This window comes from Danio aesculapii, chromosome 14 (assembly GCF_903798145.1).
Source record: "Danio aesculapii chromosome 14, fDanAes4.1, whole genome shotgun sequence".
Lineage (NCBI taxonomy): Eukaryota > Metazoa > Chordata > Actinopteri > Cypriniformes > Danionidae > Danio > Danio aesculapii.
The window spans coordinates 33,890,935-33,909,226 of NC_079448.1; the positions used below are offsets into that span (position 1 = coordinate 33,890,935).

At 32.0% G+C, this 18,292-nt stretch overlaps 1 protein-coding gene across 2 annotated transcripts in view; it reads right to left on the minus strand.

Annotated features, from left to right (window-relative positions):
* The window catches only part of arhgef6 (Rac/Cdc42 guanine nucleotide exchange factor (GEF) 6), a 62,088-nt gene that overhangs the window by 17,367 nt on the left and 26,429 nt on the right, over positions 1 to 18,292 (minus strand). For both annotated transcript variants that reach the window (XM_056471697.1, XM_056471698.1), the window contains exons 6-13: positions 15,548 to 15,618; positions 15,369 to 15,463; positions 15,145 to 15,240; positions 13,302 to 13,424; positions 6,140 to 6,278; positions 5,983 to 6,042; positions 2,931 to 3,077; positions 108 to 194 (exon numbers count right to left, since the gene is read on the minus strand). In XM_056471697.1, the coding sequence (XP_056327672.1) occupies positions 108 to 194; positions 2,931 to 3,077; positions 5,983 to 6,042; positions 6,140 to 6,278; positions 13,302 to 13,424; positions 15,145 to 15,240; positions 15,369 to 15,463; positions 15,548 to 15,618 (818 nt within the window). The remainder of the gene's footprint in view (positions 1 to 107; positions 195 to 2,930; positions 3,078 to 5,982; positions 6,043 to 6,139; positions 6,279 to 13,301; positions 13,425 to 15,144; positions 15,241 to 15,368; positions 15,464 to 15,547; positions 15,619 to 18,292) is intronic.

An 18,292-nucleotide genomic window follows, 5' to 3' on the forward strand; every position in this document is an offset into this window, starting at 1 on the left:
GAAAAAGACATAAATAAAAATCCCTGCGCTTCAGCTTTCTTCACAAATAACAGATGCTGATTGATAGAAAAAGACAAGAGAGGGAGAGAGGGGAAAAAATAACTCACCTGATAAATGAAACCACTCATTCTTGGGCTGGCAGACAGCATGATTATCACATTAGGAAACAACATGAAGTATCGCTCTTCTTTTTCCTTGGAAAAAAAAAAAAAAGAAATGCATGTAATTTTACAATTCAATACTTCTGCACAAATGAGGTGAATTACCACTACATTACACACTGTTCATGGTATGAATCCAATACTGCATTACAGCAAACAAACACAAACATCAAATGTCTCTGGGTCAAAGACGCAACATCCTGTTCTGTTGTCTGTATTAAATTCAATATACAAATGTTTTTTATGCACATAAAGCGTATTAAACACATGCAAAGCCAAAGTTTCCTATAATATTTTAAATAGCTTTTGAGCAGTATATACACAATATGGCAATATAAACACAATGACAACATACAATATCAAAATATGGGTACAATAATGTTCAATCCTTACAAAAAGAAAAAACCCTAGATATTTTCACCTGTAATTATTAAAATAAACAAACTTTAGGTTTTATTTTCTTAAGAGGGATGATAAGAGAGAAAATAAAATTCATTTATCTTGATATATAGGAGGTCACTGAGGTACAAAAAAAAAAAAAAAAAAATTCTAGTAAGTTTCAGAACTCAAAACTTTCTTGTTCGTCTAAAACAGCTTATATTGAAGCCGGTCTGCCAAAAACATCAGTGTTGTGGAATGTGTCACTTTATTATGTAATAGTGTGGCTAAACTCAACTTTCAACAAAGGTCAACTCTGCATCACCCTATCTTCTCCGCCAAAGACTATAGAACACAAAAGACATGTCACTCATATAGTTTTGAATGGGGGAAAGTGTAACGGTCAATATGGCGAATGAAGCCCAGCCTACTAGTACAGGAGCCAATCATCGATCGCTATAGACTGACATTTCTCAGAGGGAGAATCTCGGACCAGATGTGTGCTTTCACGACAGTTTTTGTGGTCAACAAACACTGAAATCTCAGCGAATACTTGCTTCAAAGACGTAAGAAATAGATCCACATAAGGCTTGAAATCTGTGCTTTTAACCAAACCAACTACACCTGAAAACAAATGTTTTTTGGTTTTGTAATCTTTATGAAACTGACAGGAGTTACGGTTCGTCCTGTCAAAAACACATCACATAACAGCAACTGTTCAAACACCCACAAACTTGTAAACAAAGAGTCGCTTTCATTTCTGGAGGAGATTCGCCATTAAGACCAAATTATGAATCGCTTCAGAAGAGCAGCGCGATCTGACAAAGGATTATTCAGAGGATGATAATGTGCAACAATGCTATAAATGAGGTTGGTATCGTGATCTCGTTCCTTTCGAGTGTGCATGTGCATTAGCTCGGGCAACCTGAAAAAACACTGAATTTGTTTGATTCGAACATAACTGATGAGTAGGCACATACGGAATCCCGCAGATTTTTAGCCCATCATTGATTCTGTTTATTTACTAGTGTAAATGTGTGTAAGCTTATATTTATTCAGTTTTTAATTTCAGTTAAAAATTTCTAATTAATTAAAATCTGAAAATTATTTCAGATTAATTTCAGTAATATTATTAACAAATATTAAAATGTTACATGTTACAATAGAGTTTGTAAAGTAATATTTTCTATTTCTGTTGTCTTTTAGTAGGAGATATTATATTAGAGACTTGCTTTGTTTACAAATGTAAGTGGATCTAATTGGATTTGCATAGTAAACATTATATAAAAGTTAAACGGTATTACTTTTTATTTAATATATGAAGTTTTTAGTTATGATTCTGCCAAAATCATTCCGCATAAATCCACAGATTTTTAACAAAATTCTGCGCAGAAATAGCAAAAAATGTCCCCAGATTCTGTCTGGCCCTACTAGACAGTTGTTGCTTAATTTTATTGGTGATTACAGATATGTAATGTATTCGTAAGCTTGGCTAACAGAGAGGCATTTCAAAGAGCGCTGCCAAGTGAAATGACTTTCCTTAAAGGAACTTTGGCTCCACCCACCAATTTATGCATGTAGCAGGTAAATAATGATGAGTTGAATAAAACATCAGACGCATCAATACCATTTTACTTAATGTCTGTCTTTTGTATATCATAGTAAAAATGTTTTTGTTCAGAAATTAAATTAAGCATTCTTTTAAACTTCTATTGTACACTTACATCTTTTTTGTGATTAAAAAAAACATTTTCGTCTTTGACCCTTCTACATACGCACACTTCAATTGTTTTTGCTATGCCGACTACTCATGATCAACAAATATCATACCTTTTTTCTAGCAAACCAACAAAAGGAGACACCAAGAAGAGAAAAACAAAGGGAATACATTGAATAAAGGTAAACCACTCTAAAACATTGCAGTAAGTAAATTACAACAATCATCCTACTGTTTTTCCTTCAACCTATTAGTGGTTTCAGATCAGTTCAACATAACAGTTTCCATTAACCAGATAACCAGATTAGTAGGGGGGACAAAATGCGAAGCCTTCACTAACCACAGATGCAAAAGATAGCAGGGGGATTTGAGCTGTTAACACTTACACATTTTCCATTCATTAGCAAACACAAATCGTACAAAGCAAAATAAGAGGCCATAGTTGTGTTTGTTACATTTAAAAAAACGTGCTTGCACAAAATGTTTTGCAGAACATACTTAATGACCTTATTAATCTCATTCTTAATAAAACAGCCACCCACTTCATCATTTATTTTAAACACCGATTCAACATCTAACCAGCATTTTGCACAAAATAAAATGCGCTATAACCACGCAGCTGTGAAAGCAACAGGTCGGGCTCAGATGCGACGCTGTCAGTCTTTGTTTCTCACCTCATTTGCGCTGCTCTGCATGTGGATTTGTGACATGTAGATCACCTGACCCAGTGACTTCATACTGTCGCCCTCCCAGCCTCGCACTGGTTCGGACAAAATCTGCAACTCCAGGTTCTTTCTTTTTCGCAGGTCTTGACACTGAGTCTAACATACACAAGCACAACACAACAATTATTGGCACACATCTTATTTGATAATGTGAGTTTCCTTATGAGTCAGGAAATGACAAATGGTTAATAGTAATGAAAGTGTAAAGGATTTGAAAATAAGTGCAGGAATTAGTACTGATTCATAGCAAATATAAAATGTGCTAGCATCTGTGAGTACTAAAACATAAACGTTCATAATTCAGAGGAAAATAACTAAATTATTGTGAAATATTACAACACAAAAGTAAATACAACTTTCTATGTCACATGATCCAACAGAAATATTACTATCAGTGCAATATTTTGAGGAAATTATGATTAAGTTTACTTTTCAAGCCTGTTTCACACCGCACGCATGAGCAGCGAGTGTTTTTTTTTCGGCGTCCATGTTAACAGATTAGAGCTTTCATACTGCAAACAGAAGCAGCGCATCACAGTTAGTGCTATCAAGATCGTTCCAGTGCTGGGTCTATTTTTGCCGTGCTGCTCATGCTCAATTAAAGTGACAGTGCATCGATAATGAAAAACACACTGAATGACAGTAAAATGTAGCAATTTTACCCAATAAATGCCTCGATAATATCCACTGATTTTAATATATTCAAATAAATGAAATTAAATGATTAAAAACTGCAACGGCTTAGTGCACACTAGTTTGATCATGTATAAACATCATTATAATTATATTGTATAAATATTATTATAACTATAGGCCTACATCATCCTGACAATCAAACACAAAATTAAATGATAACACAGGCGACTGTCTTCTGACCTTAAAAGACAAGAATGACACTCCTCATAAAGTGTGAGAAGCAAACAGTTCTTTAGGATCTATATAATTTGTAAAATAAAGACTAGCAGGTTAAGGAAACAGCATAGGAGGAAGTTGCTGCGGGCCTTGGTGCAGATGAAAAGTAAAAAAAAATGTGTACTTATGCATTGATATATATATATATATATATATATATATATATATATATATATATATATATATATATATATATATATATATATATATATATATATATATATATAGATAGAATAGACAGAGATAGATTGATCTGTGCAACAGCTGCTGATGCTCTCCATACATGCTGTGTGTGCACGGCTCACACTTGCAGTGTGAAACAGGAATCAGTTGATGAATTAAGATCATAATTGTCTCTCCCTGGCATTTTTGATTAATTTAATATGTCCTTGATGGATGTAACCTGCATTTTTATCTGTTTTGTATTTTAACAAAGGCAAGGCAAGTTTATTTATTTACAGTTAAAGTCAGAATTATTAGCTCCCCCTGAATTATTAGCCTCCCCTGTTAATTTTTTCCCCGTTTAACAGAGAGATTTTTTCAACACATTTCTAAACATAATAGTTTTAATAACTCATCTCTAATAACTGATTTATTTTATCTTTGCCATGATGACAGTAAATAATAATTTAATTGACATTTTACAAGACACTTCTTAAGCTTCACAGCTTAAAGGAACATTTAAAGGCTTAACTAGGTTAATTAGGGTAACTAGGCAGGTTAGGGTAATTAGGCAAGTTATTGTATAACGATGGTTTGTTCTGCAGACAATTGAAAAAAATAGCTTAAAGGGGCTAATAATTTTGACCTTAAAATGGTTTTTAAAAAAATAAAAACTGATTTTATTCTAGCCAAAATAAAAAAATGATACTTTCACCAGAAGAAAACATATCAGACATACAGTGAAAATTTCCTTGCTCTGTTAAACATCATTTGGGAATTATTTAAAAAAGAAAAAGTAATTGAAAGGGGGCTAGTAATTCTGACTTCAACTGTATATAGCACATTTCATACACAATGGTAATTTAAAAGTGCTTTACATAAACAAGAATAAAAGAGACAAGTATCAGAAAATAAAAACAGCAAAGAATGAAAATAATTAAAAACAGATTCAAAAGACAGAATACGAATGGTTTCAATGGTTTCACGTGAATTTTACATTCACATCACATATTTTCTTTCCTTTTTTATAAAACAAAGCTTTAACTATTGGACAATAATACCATTTAATCATATTTTTGATCAAATGAATGCAACCTTGGTGACCAAAAAAGACAATTTGACTGGCTGTGTTAAAATATTCTGTATCAGAATACTAAATGCAATTATTAATACTATAAAAACATACTATAGACCTCATATTTTAGAATGATAGTGTATGCATAATATCTTGAACATGTTTTAAGTGCTGCTTTTTCCAATAAGCATTCATCTAATGACATCAAAGCTTAACTTGATTAAAAACTGAACACAATCTAAAACAACAAGTAAAAAAAGAAGGTCATTCCAAAGTAGGTGGTCATTTTTCCACAAAGCACTTCACTCCTGTTCCTAAATGATGCTTTCTTACCAAAGCGACTTACAATAAAGTACGCAAATCATCTCTTCGGCAATTAGGTAACTGAGAAAACATAGGTAAAGGGGGAAGACCAAATCTACAAGACAACTCCACTACTGAGACCTAAACTGAGAACACGGGACTCTCCCTTACCTGTCAGAAAAAAACTAAACTAACATACGAAACTGTTCCACAGAACACATGAGTGAAGAAATTACCTACTGCTGTGTTGTTCAATGCGGAGACGTGAGACAGGGCCATTATCTAAGGAATGACTCATCTTTCCTCAGACATTTTTTTTTTACCCTAGAGACACTTTAGCAAACCTTAACCTTTACATTTCATGTAACAGCAACATCTTCTCCATCCTGAACCTGCAGTGCGGTTTAGACATGATGGTTCGAGAGAATTAAACAGAAAAAAGATTTTTTGGCACCATTACAGGAAACATTGGTCAAAAAAAAAAGTTAAAAATCACACATTAGTTAGAAGAAGCTTCAGGTGACAAACAATAAGCAAGATTTGACGTACCACAAGATTTTTAAAAGCTGCTGTTGCTTTCAGAATGTCGCTGTAATCGGGATGCGCTTCCTGCACGTACAAAAAAGAAAAATTGTGCATTTAATTCATTACTTTTTTTAAAAAGAACTTTTTAAGACTGTCAAGGACATTATCAGCTTGCGGTTACCTCGACGTGTCGCTCTAGTTCCTGCAGGAGTGTGGGGTATTTGTCGAGTCTCATGAAGGGTTTGCTCAGGCTGGTGGTGAGGGTCAGGATACCTGGAGCACTGGCACCCTGGCTCTCCATGAACTTGTCCAGCTCCTCACTGTTCATGAAAATAAATAAAAGGAAAAATTATTTAAAATCGATTTGTTGTGACTTTATATACTATTCTAATCTGCCTGTTTCTTTTTATAATTGCTAAAATCTATTTTAATAATTGACCAATAATTGAAATACTTTTGCAACAATTATGGAAATACCAAAATCTTGATCTAAAGTTTGGAGGTTTTCTTTTGTCTATGAATTAGCATTTAAAATGATTTCAGCGTTATCTAATGCAGGGGTTCCCAAACTTTTCAGCCTGCGACCCCCAAAATAACCATTAAACTGACTCGCAACCCCCACATTCCTCGGAGGTGATTATAAATATAGAAATGTTGCGCACACAACAACAGGCCTATATAAACACAAGCATATTTACAACACAAAAAAGTGCAACAATCTAGCAACTATAGGGTACAACTTATATGATCATTTATTCATTTGTTTCATTTCATATTAACCTCACCTAAAGACTGGTGGGCAAAATGTTTTCAGCACAAGTCTATTCTTGGTTTAATTATGGAGACATCCTAAATGTTCAGTTGTGGCCTGCATTTATTTTTAATATGTTTAAGTGCCATAAAGGTGCCAGAAGGTTTAACCTGGTGCTATAAAATCTACTGTAGCTGACTCTATTGCTGTGTTGTTACTCTGACGTAAACACACCAATTCTATTTAAAAAAATTAAAAGGCTGTTGGCTTTTGATTTGCATGTTGCTGTTTTATGTAACTATTAATTACTATTTTGACTTTTGTAAAACAAAAAGCGATATATATATATATATATATATATATATATATATATATATATATATATATATATATATATATATATATATATATATATATATAAAATTTCTGTATCTCATTTAATTTCAAAGCCAAAACGGGACTAATATATTTTTTACTGCGATAACAGCAAGAATACATGCCAAAAATGACAAACTAGTTGTAATTTTGCATATTTATACACTGTAAAAAATGATGGGTCAAATGCTGGCTAACCCAAAAGTTGAACTGAAAAATCTAATTTAAATAATAAAAAATAAATAAATTAACCCCTTGTTGGATTTGTACATTGTTAATTGAACATTGGGTTAAAACAACCCAGTGTGCTTTTTTTCCTGTAAAACACAAAGTTTTTTCAGCAAGATTTTACATACTATTCTAATCTGTTCTTTCTTTTTATATATATATAATGGCTAAATCTATTTAAATAATTGATTAATACTTCAAATGATTTTTAAAAAGTTACAGAAGTAACACAACTTGATGTAAAGTTTAGAGGTTTTCTTTTTGTCCATGAATTAGAATTTAAAAGTTTTAAAATTTCAGCATTAATCTGATGAATCATGGGAGAAAAAGGGGTTTCCAAGCATCATAACAAAAAATGAATAAAACTGATTTTTTCTTTTTTTAAAATGTTTCCTTTTTAATTTCAAAGCCAAGAAGGGACTATTAGGAATGGGGGGTGGGGGAGGAGACAAGTCGGAGCACTTACTCTGATCCCCCAGCCTCTGCGTTGGTTGGGGAAATTCTAATTTGAACCGAAACAAACGCTTGCAATTGGCTTAAGATTGGCAATGAAAATTCGGGACATTGCAACCTGCAGAATGCTGGGGGTAAAAAAAAAAAAAAAAAAAAGTAAAGAAGGTACAATTATATGCTTAAAAAAAATGTAATAAGAGAAAGAATACATGCCAAAAATAAAAAGTAATAATAACTTGTTGCATGTTCATTCACTGTAAAAAATGATGGGTCGAATTCTGGCAAACCCAACAGTTAATTTGAAGAATGCAATTTAAATAATAAAAAATAAATCAAATTAACCCCTTGTTGGATTTGACCATATTTGACTGAACATTGGGTTAAAACAACCCAGTGTGCTTTGCTTTTATCCGGTAATAAACTACAACATTTTAGTCATTTGTCAGCAAAAAAATGCAAACATTTAAATAAAATATAATTTATCATTACTATGATCACGTATCCTTAATTCTAATATAAAAAAAAAACAGGCCAAGACAAAATAAAGGTTCCATTATCATATTTAAATAAATATTTCTGTTACACTGAATGACAATATATTATTTCGCCCAAGTTTTGATCTATTTTCACAAGTTCACATTTACTTGCATTCCCTACACAACAATATTCTCACGTTTGTAAATTCTATTTGATAATGAAGACAAAATGAATGTTTAACTCATGTATACTGAACTCTACATAACGCTAAGTCTTTCGATTAGACTTAAAATAAATTACAAATTAAATCACTGACAAAAAAAAAAAAAACATTAGAATCATTTTCAATCAATGCACACTCATACAAACAAACAGCAGAAAGTGACAGAACGAGTGTTGGAGATCCTGAAGTGATAAACTAAAACTATATAGACTAAAGATGAATCATCTGAACGCTTGCCTCGAGTACACCATCAAACAATGGAAAAAAGCTGCAACAATGCTGCACAGTGATCTGCAATTGAGCAAACACAATCAGAAGTGTGTGTTCTGCCTCCATCAGCATAACCACAGCTATAGATATCCTGTCGAGTTTCGTGCTGTTTCCTGTGCTTGAGGCCTGCCTGCCTTTTCACTCTCTCCTTCTGTCGTGGAGCATTGAGAGGTGGAAGGAGAAAACTGACAGAAACCCTGGTGTAATTCATCATACAGGAAGTGTGTAAATTGTGGCTCAGGCATTTCGGAATACTTGTAGTTTACAAGTACAAATCAAAAAAAAAAAAAAGAAGAAGAATGGAAACAGGGCAGTAGGTTTGTAGGTAAGAGCAAATAGGAACGTTTGCTTGCTTGTTTGTTTGTTTAGTCACTCGTTTGCTTGTTAAGGGAGAATGAAAGCTTAGTAGTGACACCTGGTGGTTCATCTTTATACTTCAAAAATTGTCAACACATAAGAGCTGTAATTTATGGTTTACTAGGGTCAAGAAACTGAGAAATGTTTTGTAATTAACGTGAAACTTGTGGAGTCAGTCTGATAATGGCACAATTAACTTAAATAAAATAAAGTAATATAGTAATAATGACACTTAAAAGGAGAGTGCACCCCAAAATGAAAATTTACTCACCATTTTCTTTTTCTCAAGTTGATCCAAACCTTAAAGAATGTCTTTCTTCAGTTTAAATGCAAAGTATGATATTTTGAATGCTGAAAACCTGTAACCATTGGCTTCCATAGTAGGAAAAAAACAAATACTATGGAAGTCAATGGTGACAGGTTTTTGGCATTCTTCAAAGAATATTCTTATGTGTTTAACAGAAGAAAGGAACTCATAAAGGTTTGAAACAAGTAAAGAGTGAGTAAATGATGACAGAATGGACATTTTTGTGTAAACTACCACTATTGATAAGATTCATGTTGAAACAATAACGATGACATTTTTGATGACAACGAAAACATGTCAGTTTTGCACACAACACAATCTGTTTTGATGGTCTAAAACAAATACTTCGGCAGCTTCAAAGAAATCAACAGCAAATAAAGATCTATACTATACACAATCTTAGGAAGGAAAAAACTACACTTTTTAATTATCAAATGCTTGCCTTGTGTGTGTACAGAATTTTTATTTTTGGGTAAACTATTGATTTCAGTTTTAATAAGAGGTATTATTTTCAATAGTTAAAGACAGATACAAGTTAAACAAAATACAGATAATGGAAGCTTAATCATACTTTCTTGATGTGCAAGAATACCGTTCTTGTTCTTGTTCTAGTTCTTGTTAGCAAGTCAGATTATCGCATGTATCATAAGTGACGTACTTTATGCATGTGTGTTGAAGTATTATGTGAATAAAACCCTAAATATGTTCATCATATAATTTGATAAGATGCAGGTAGGTTTATTTGGATTAACTTGACATTGTCTATTTGTACTTTATTTTAATTTAGTTGAAATAGATAAAAGCCTCTCCTAAATGAATAAATGCAAATGTCAAATGAAACTGACTAAAAAAAGAAAGAAAAAGGAAACAGAGTTTCTGCTGGTTTCACAAAGTAAAATGTAAGACTTTAAGACCATTGTGGATTAAATTTCAGATTTACACAATGCTAAACGCCTAGGATTTTTTTCAAATGTGATTTTCTTCTTCCAAATTTAGTTATTACTTAGCCACATATTTCAAATAATGTATTAAAACAAGCAAACTCTAATTTTATACATACATATGAAGAGTTTAGAAGCAAAACCTTCTAAATCCATCAGACCTCTTTTTTTTTGTAAATGAGCATTTTCTATCAGGCTCCTATAATTAGGTTCAGATGTTTCATTTTAAAGGTAATGAAAAGGTAATTAGCTAGTAAAGAAAATATATATATATATTTTTTTTTTTTAATGTCACTTTAGACAATTCTTTATTTTATAACAATGTAGATTTTATTTTGGGTCAAAACCAGCAAAATTTTAAAACTTTAGCTTTTTTTTGCAAAAACCTCTAAATCCACCTATTGTTGACATTGTAATTAGGAGACAAATCACTAAAGATGCAATTAGAAATTATATTAACCAACATAAAACACATTACACAAACCACCTGAAATTAAAAATACATCAATCCGTCAAGTAAGTGGTTCATTCCACTGTTAACCGCTAATAAACCAGGGACTAAGCAGAAGGAAAATGAATAAATGAAATGAAAAAAAAAAATTAATGAAAGTGCATTAATCAATAACATTAAAATTTACATTAATTAAATCTTAACAATCTGTTGTCAATTCTGATATTTAGGATTTAGATTTAATGGAAATAATGTAAACATTGTAAACTAAGCTTGTTACATTTAAATAATGTGTAAAATAGTTGTGAAACATCATTATCTGTGCATTGTCCATTAATATAAAAAGCTTATCAGACATATATGTAATATGAAGTAATATGAATAATGTATAGGTTTACACATTATATTTCTTTTTTTTTTTAAATAACTTACATTAGCAAACAAAACACTACTGGGTAAAAGGGGGATGTCTCTCAGACACTTTTAGAAGCTGACATTTATTTATTCTCACCATACTTAAGGTCTTGGTCTCATTTTCGTCTCTTGTTTATCTTCATAGCATCCATGTGGAATAGAAGAACGGCATCTTAACTCTGTCTTTCGTGAAACACAGTTGCCGTTTAATATTTAGTAAATCGGACTCATTCAAAGTAGTGTCACTGAGTGAAACAAACGTTATGAATCAATGCTACACTTCCGACTGTACAGTGTTTATTCTTTTTTTTATAATGCAGTTTTGAGGTAAGGGATGTTTTCATTTGCCATTCACAAACAGTCGGACAGGCTCATCCAGTTCATCAAACTCCATCTTTTAAAATCTAAACGAAAGCGGAATAAAACAGTCTCCTCATAAAACATTAAAAATGTATTGAAAAGGCAAGTGGCGTTTAGAGGCTTTTGTATACAAACTGTTATTTCTGAATGGGTTGACGCTGAAATTTGGATGATTTGAAGCAAATATATTTGTTGAACATTCACTCATGCCATAGACTGATTTCACGTGGCCACCATTTTTAAAAGCGAAATCAAGGCTGCGGTGGGAAGAAACCCAGAAGTATCGTTGGGAGTTACTTAGGAACGTTGTGTACTTGGCTGTGTATCTTATCAGCGAAGAGAAAGTGACATAAATTTATAATTTCACCGCCTTTCGAGTGACCCGAAGGTCCGTTCTGAAAAAATGGTGAAAATAAAAAGGGATATCAGAGCTCATTTTCAGCTAAGTTAAGGGAAATGTCACTAGTTAGCTAATGTTTTCTTTCCTAAACACACGTTTTAGACCCCTTTTATCAAACTCGAGTTAATATACTGATTCTTTCACTATATTAGACCTGTCACGATACTGAATTTAAAGAAAAACAATAAATTTCCCACTAACATATAAGGCACTGTTGATGGCTTTCTTAAAACAGCGCTGATTTGCTATTGTGTTCACGAGCTCAACAGAAATGCTTGTGATTGGCCGAGAAGGTCATCAGTTCACTCTCCACTGTTTACCGAGCACAAACACAGACGAGCCGAGCGATCTGCTTGATGACTCGACTGATCTTCATGGCTGCTTCGCGTTCGCCCTCCAGTCTCCGTGTATCTGTGTTTGCACTGGGTGAAATAAGCGTATTAGCCCATTTTTGGCGGAAGTGGCGTTTTGCGGCTTTTGCATCTGAATTCTTCATATATTGTCAGCAAAACATTTCTTTTAGAGGTTTTAAAATAAAGTTAAAAAAACTATAGACAACTAAATCTATGCACAGCAGAATGTTTAGGTCAGTGTCCTCACCAGATAGATGTAAATACATGGAGAACTTTTATACAAATGTTTTTGTAAGGATACGAGGAAGATAATTAAACCATTGGTAAATAGAGTTAATAAATGTACCTTTTGTTAAAAGTTTTACTGATATGGATTGTTGGTGATTGGATGCATGTTGACCTGATTGGGTGGCTTTACGTGGACAAAAGGAAATTAAGATCTGTTTAAATGTATTAAAAATGTATTTTAATAAAAATATTTAAGACCTACAACAGTATATTTCAGTTAATTTAAGACTTGTTTAAGACACTGTAGACACCCTATTTGAAGGTGAAGTGTTATGGGTTTGGAATAACGCTTCAGAATTCCATATTAATGGATAATCACAACTTTTTGTTTAAAAAAAGAGATCAAGTTTCTTACTCTATGCTGAGTAGACAACTAAACAAAATAACTAATTACTGAAGGTTCTGACAAAAATATGAATTGCTTATTTGACTTTTTGTAATACAGAAAAGAAAATGACACTGTGGTTGAAAAGATCTTCATTTGACAACTGCTCTCTCAGTTTCAGTGGCAGTGCAGACGCTTATTTACATTTTCCACTGTAAGTTATTTTTCGAAAGGTTTTGACAGGCACAGCCAAACGTCAGAAGTTAGGAACAAGTTCACATGCATTTTAAAATCAAAATTGAGAAAAATTTATTGTGCAGGACTAATTGGAAATTCTAAGACAATTGAGAGTCTTTGCAAGGAGACTGACCTGTGATCAGTAAGCACACACACTGCAGAGGGATGACTGGAGCAGTACGACAAATACAGGGTTCTGATCTGACACATCATGTTCAAGTAACAGCCACCAATGCGCTGCTGGCCCTCTGGCACCCTGCAAAAGAAAAAGAAACCAGTCAGCCCAGATATTTACTTTCTTTTTTGAATGAATGAATTGTGCATGAACTCTGGATCTGGAGATACTTCTCTCATAAGGTGACAGGCAGACACTGAGCTATTCTAAATGAAAAGTCAGCTTACAATAATATTTAGAAGTTGTATGCAGTGCTGTGAGAAACACAAGTTAGCAGCAGTGTTTGCTTGATTCATTTCTAAATGAATGAGCTGTCTGAATGAATCCAATGATTTGCTGCCACCTAGTGGGCTTTTAGCTTAAATACAGTTTATCATAATTATGACTTGAATCATAATGTAAGAGCTTTATTTCAAAACATTAAAGGAGACCTATTATCTTTTTATAAGGGGTATAAACACAGTGTGGCAGCGGTCTGTCAATATAACCAACTTCTGATGGTAAAAAAATTATGAATTTTATTTTTTAGAATCACACTTGATATGAAGTCAGAATTATTAAATCACCTTTGAATATTTTTTCTTTTATAAATATTTCTCAAATTATGTTTAACAGAGCAAGAAAATGTTCACAGTATGTCTGATAATATTTTTTCTTCTGGAGAAAGTCTTATTTGTTTTATTTCAGCTAGAATAAAAGCAGTTTTAAATTTTTTTAAACCAATTTCAGGTCAAAATTATTAGCCCTTTAAGCTTTTTTTTTTTTGATAGTCTACAGAACAAACCATCGTTATACAATAACTTGCCTAATTATCTTAACCTGCCTAGTTAACCTAATTAACCTAGTTAAGCCTTTAAATGTCACTTTAAGCTGTATAGAAGTGTCTTGAAAAATATCTAGTCAAATACTATTTACTGTCACCATGACAAAGATAAAATAAATCAGTTATTAGAGATGAGTTATTAAAACTCTTATGTTTAGAAATGTGTTGAAAAAAATCTCTGTTAAACAGAAATTGAGGAAAAAAATAAACAGGGGGTTAATAATTCTGACTTCAACTGTATATACAATGCTCAGCATATAGAAGTACACCCCTCACAAATCTATCTTTTAAATTCATATTTTTAATAGTAAGCTATACAATATTATATTTGTGCATACACTCTAGTTTAGTCAGTACTGAAGCCAAATCTGGAGCTTATCTAACAAAATAACTTGCGATAACAGTCCAAAAACTAGTACACCCAAATTTATGTTATCGAAAAATATTAAATACAAATTTTAAAAAGAGAAAAAAAATCAAAAGAAATTTAGAAATTTAGTTGAAATTTAGTAAAATTTAGTTGAAATTTTGTACGTTGTAATTTTATTTTATTTTTTCAATATTTTACTTGAATTTAATTGTATTTTCTATCAATTTCTAAATGTTTGACGACTGCCTTGATTGTGTGTTCTGAAACGTGTGTGAGTCTGCAGCTGGATCTTTCTCTTTGAGTTAGCAATGTATTATTGTTACTGAAATGTTTTCGAGTAATATTTTAGTAACAACTGTGAAAATTTTACTGAAAAACTGAAAAATTTTTATAATTCTAACAAATATGACAATGGATAAATAAATAAAAGTCTCTTAGTGAAAAAAAGGTTCCCAACTCCTGGGCTTATAACAATTTACAAATACATAGCAAAGCCACCACGAGATGGCACTGGAGCATCGAAAAGTATGATTACTAGGAACAGATTCATCAAGAAATATTTTCAGTTATCAATATGTTCCATAAACACATGGAAACCGAGCTCTTACTTGGAGCACTCCTCTAAAGTCAGACACAGGCCCTGCTGGAAAGAGAGGATGTCCTCTAAATTCCCACTTAGACTGGAGCAGTCTGCACTGGAGAGCCTGCAGAGGAAACCCACAGTAGAGTCATTGTGCGCATGAGTTTTCATTGACCGACACAGCTCCCCAAAATGTCAACCTGCTTTCATTTCAAAGTGAGTAGTGTGTGTGTGTGTGTGTTTTCGTCTTACTTGTCGCTGGCCTGTAGAGGGCGCAGGTAGCCACCCAGCACCGTCTGCAGCTCTTTGACAAACTCTCGCTCATGTTCTAAGATGTCTTGCACCACCTGAGAAACAGAGCATTCACGCAAGAACTTAAATGTGCCTATATGCATTTCTTATGAATTCATGTGTTTTTAATAGGAACTCACCACACTGTAATAATTTTTAGTCAGCTGAGGAACATCAAACCCTTTTATTGCTTTCGGAGATATTGGTTTATCTGGTGAAAAACGAACAGAAGATTTTTTGTTCAAAACTGATTACATTTATTTAACTGTTGTGCAAGAAGCATTTGGTTCTATATTTTGAACCACTACAGCACAACTGCGGTAACTTCAAACTATATCTAATCTGATAGCATGCACAGACAGTCACTCAACACATGCACACGAAAAGATTCACACATTTTTCTAGCTTAATGTCTGCATGGGTGCAGAAATGAGGTATGCAGTTTTATAGAGCTGCAGGGGGTGAGGGTGGTAGTGGTTCATTCTGTAAAAATCTTCTTTAATTAAAAAAACAAACAAAAAAATGCATTACATATATACAGAATTTGTTTAAAATAACTTTTGGTTAGAATTTTAAAAGGTTTATTTTTATCAATTGAGAGCATAGCAAGAGCTTCGACAGGTCTGCTGTCATAGACAAAGCTACACGATCGCAAAAGCAGAGATGAGAAAAGTTTGGTAGCACAAAATAGAAATAGACATATAGATCAAATTAAAAGCAACACATTAAAATGAACACAGCAATGTGCAACAAGTGAACAAACACTAGCAGAAGAACTTAACCTAGGATTTTTTTGTTTTGTTTTTGTCATTTTAATTTTGGTGTGTTAGATTATGGAAAGTTTTCTTATGATTATCTTTTAATCTTATGATTATTTCTTATAATTTTCTTTGTTAATAAATAAAATCAACTGAAACAATGAAATTAAATAAACATTTAGAAATAAACGATTATTGACATGATTACTTGACTATTATTACAATTTAGAGGATTACTCATTGACTAGGAAATAGGTTGCATTTTTTTTTTACAAAATGGTGTAAAAAATAATGAATAAACAATAAAAAAACATAAAAATTTAATCAAATAAGGGATGAGAGATATAGACAGATAAGAATAATTTATTTATATTTATTATATTAATTTATTATTTTTCCATTAAATTTTCAAGCAATTTCACTCAGATTTTGCTACACATAGCAATCAAAACTGAGAGGAAAGAAAACATGAATAATGTGTATGTTGTTAACATGGATTGAAACTAGTCACAATATATACATATACACACACGCACGCACGCACGCACACACACAGTGGAAGTCAGAATTATTAGCCCCCTTTGAATTTATTTTTCTTTTTTTTAAATATTTCACAAATGAGGATTAAAAGCAAGGACATTTTCAAAGTATGTCTGATCATATTTTTTCTTCTGTTTTATTTAGGCTAGAATAAAAGCAGTTTTTAATTTTTTAAAAACCATTTTAAGGTCAAAATTATTAACCCCTTTAAGCTATTTTTTTCAGATGGTCTACAGTACAAACCATCATAATCATCATATACAATAACTTGCCTAATTACCCTAATCTGCCTAGTTAACCTAGTGAAGCCTTTAAATGTCACTTTAAGCAGTACAGAAGTGTCTTGAAAAATATATAGTCAAATATTATGTACTGTCATCATGGCAAAGATAAAATAAATCAGTTTTTAGAAATGAGTTATTAAAACTATTATGTTTAGAAATGCGTTGAAAAATAATCTTTTCTCTGTTAAACAGAAATTGAGGGAAAAAAAATAAAAATAAACAGGGGGGCTAATAATTATGACTTCAACTGTGTGTGTATATATATATATATATATATATATATATATATATATATATATATATATATATATATATATATATATATATATATATATATATATATATATATATATATAATTTTTTTTTTAGGACTAGTTTCCTTCTATGTTAACATCTCCACAATTTTAACAAAAATCACAATTTTAATTACAAAAAGGCCGTTTACAATGTACATAGATTCAATACATTTTTGAATTGCCTTTGTTTTTTATTTAGAATCATATCATTATTGGAAAATATTTCTTTACAGTGAATTTTACATAAAATCTTTATCAATTTTTTTTCACTCTTAATAACTTTAGAGAATTACAAATGCCAAGTCACTGACACTGAATTCCTTAAAAATACCAATTTTCAAAGAGGCTGTGTGCAATACATACTGTACATACAGCAGAGAAAATAAGTATTGAATATGTATTTTTTTCCTGGGAATAATATATATAATAATATTTCTAAAGGAGCTGTTGACATGGAATTGAACAAGATTTTGGTAAAAAAAAAAAAAAAAAGAAAAAAAAAATAGAACTATAAGAACATAAAAATAAAACAAACAAAAACAAATCAGAAAAGTGAGTTGTGTGTAATAACAATGCAATGGCAAAAGGAGAAAGTACTGAACTAATGTAACGTATTTAATTCTTTAATACTTAAATAAAAGTCTTTTTTGGTAATGACAGCTTAAAGACGCCTCTCATATGGAGAATGAAGACATGCATTGCTTAGGAGAGATTTTATCACAGACTTCAACAGAGTGTAAAAATCTTGACAGATGATTCTGTGGGTCTCGTCTATCAAATCTGATCTTTATTTTGTATTTTATATTGGATTCAAGTCAGGTGATTGGCTAGGTCATTCTACAGCTTGATTTTCTTTTTCTGAAACCATTTGAGAGTCTCCTTGGCTGTGTTTTGGATCATTGTCTTGCTGAAATGTCCACTCTGGTTTCATCTTCAACATCCTGCTAATGTAGATGTTGGACTAAAGCAGCTAACAATAATTTACAATGACAAAGAACAGAGGGTTG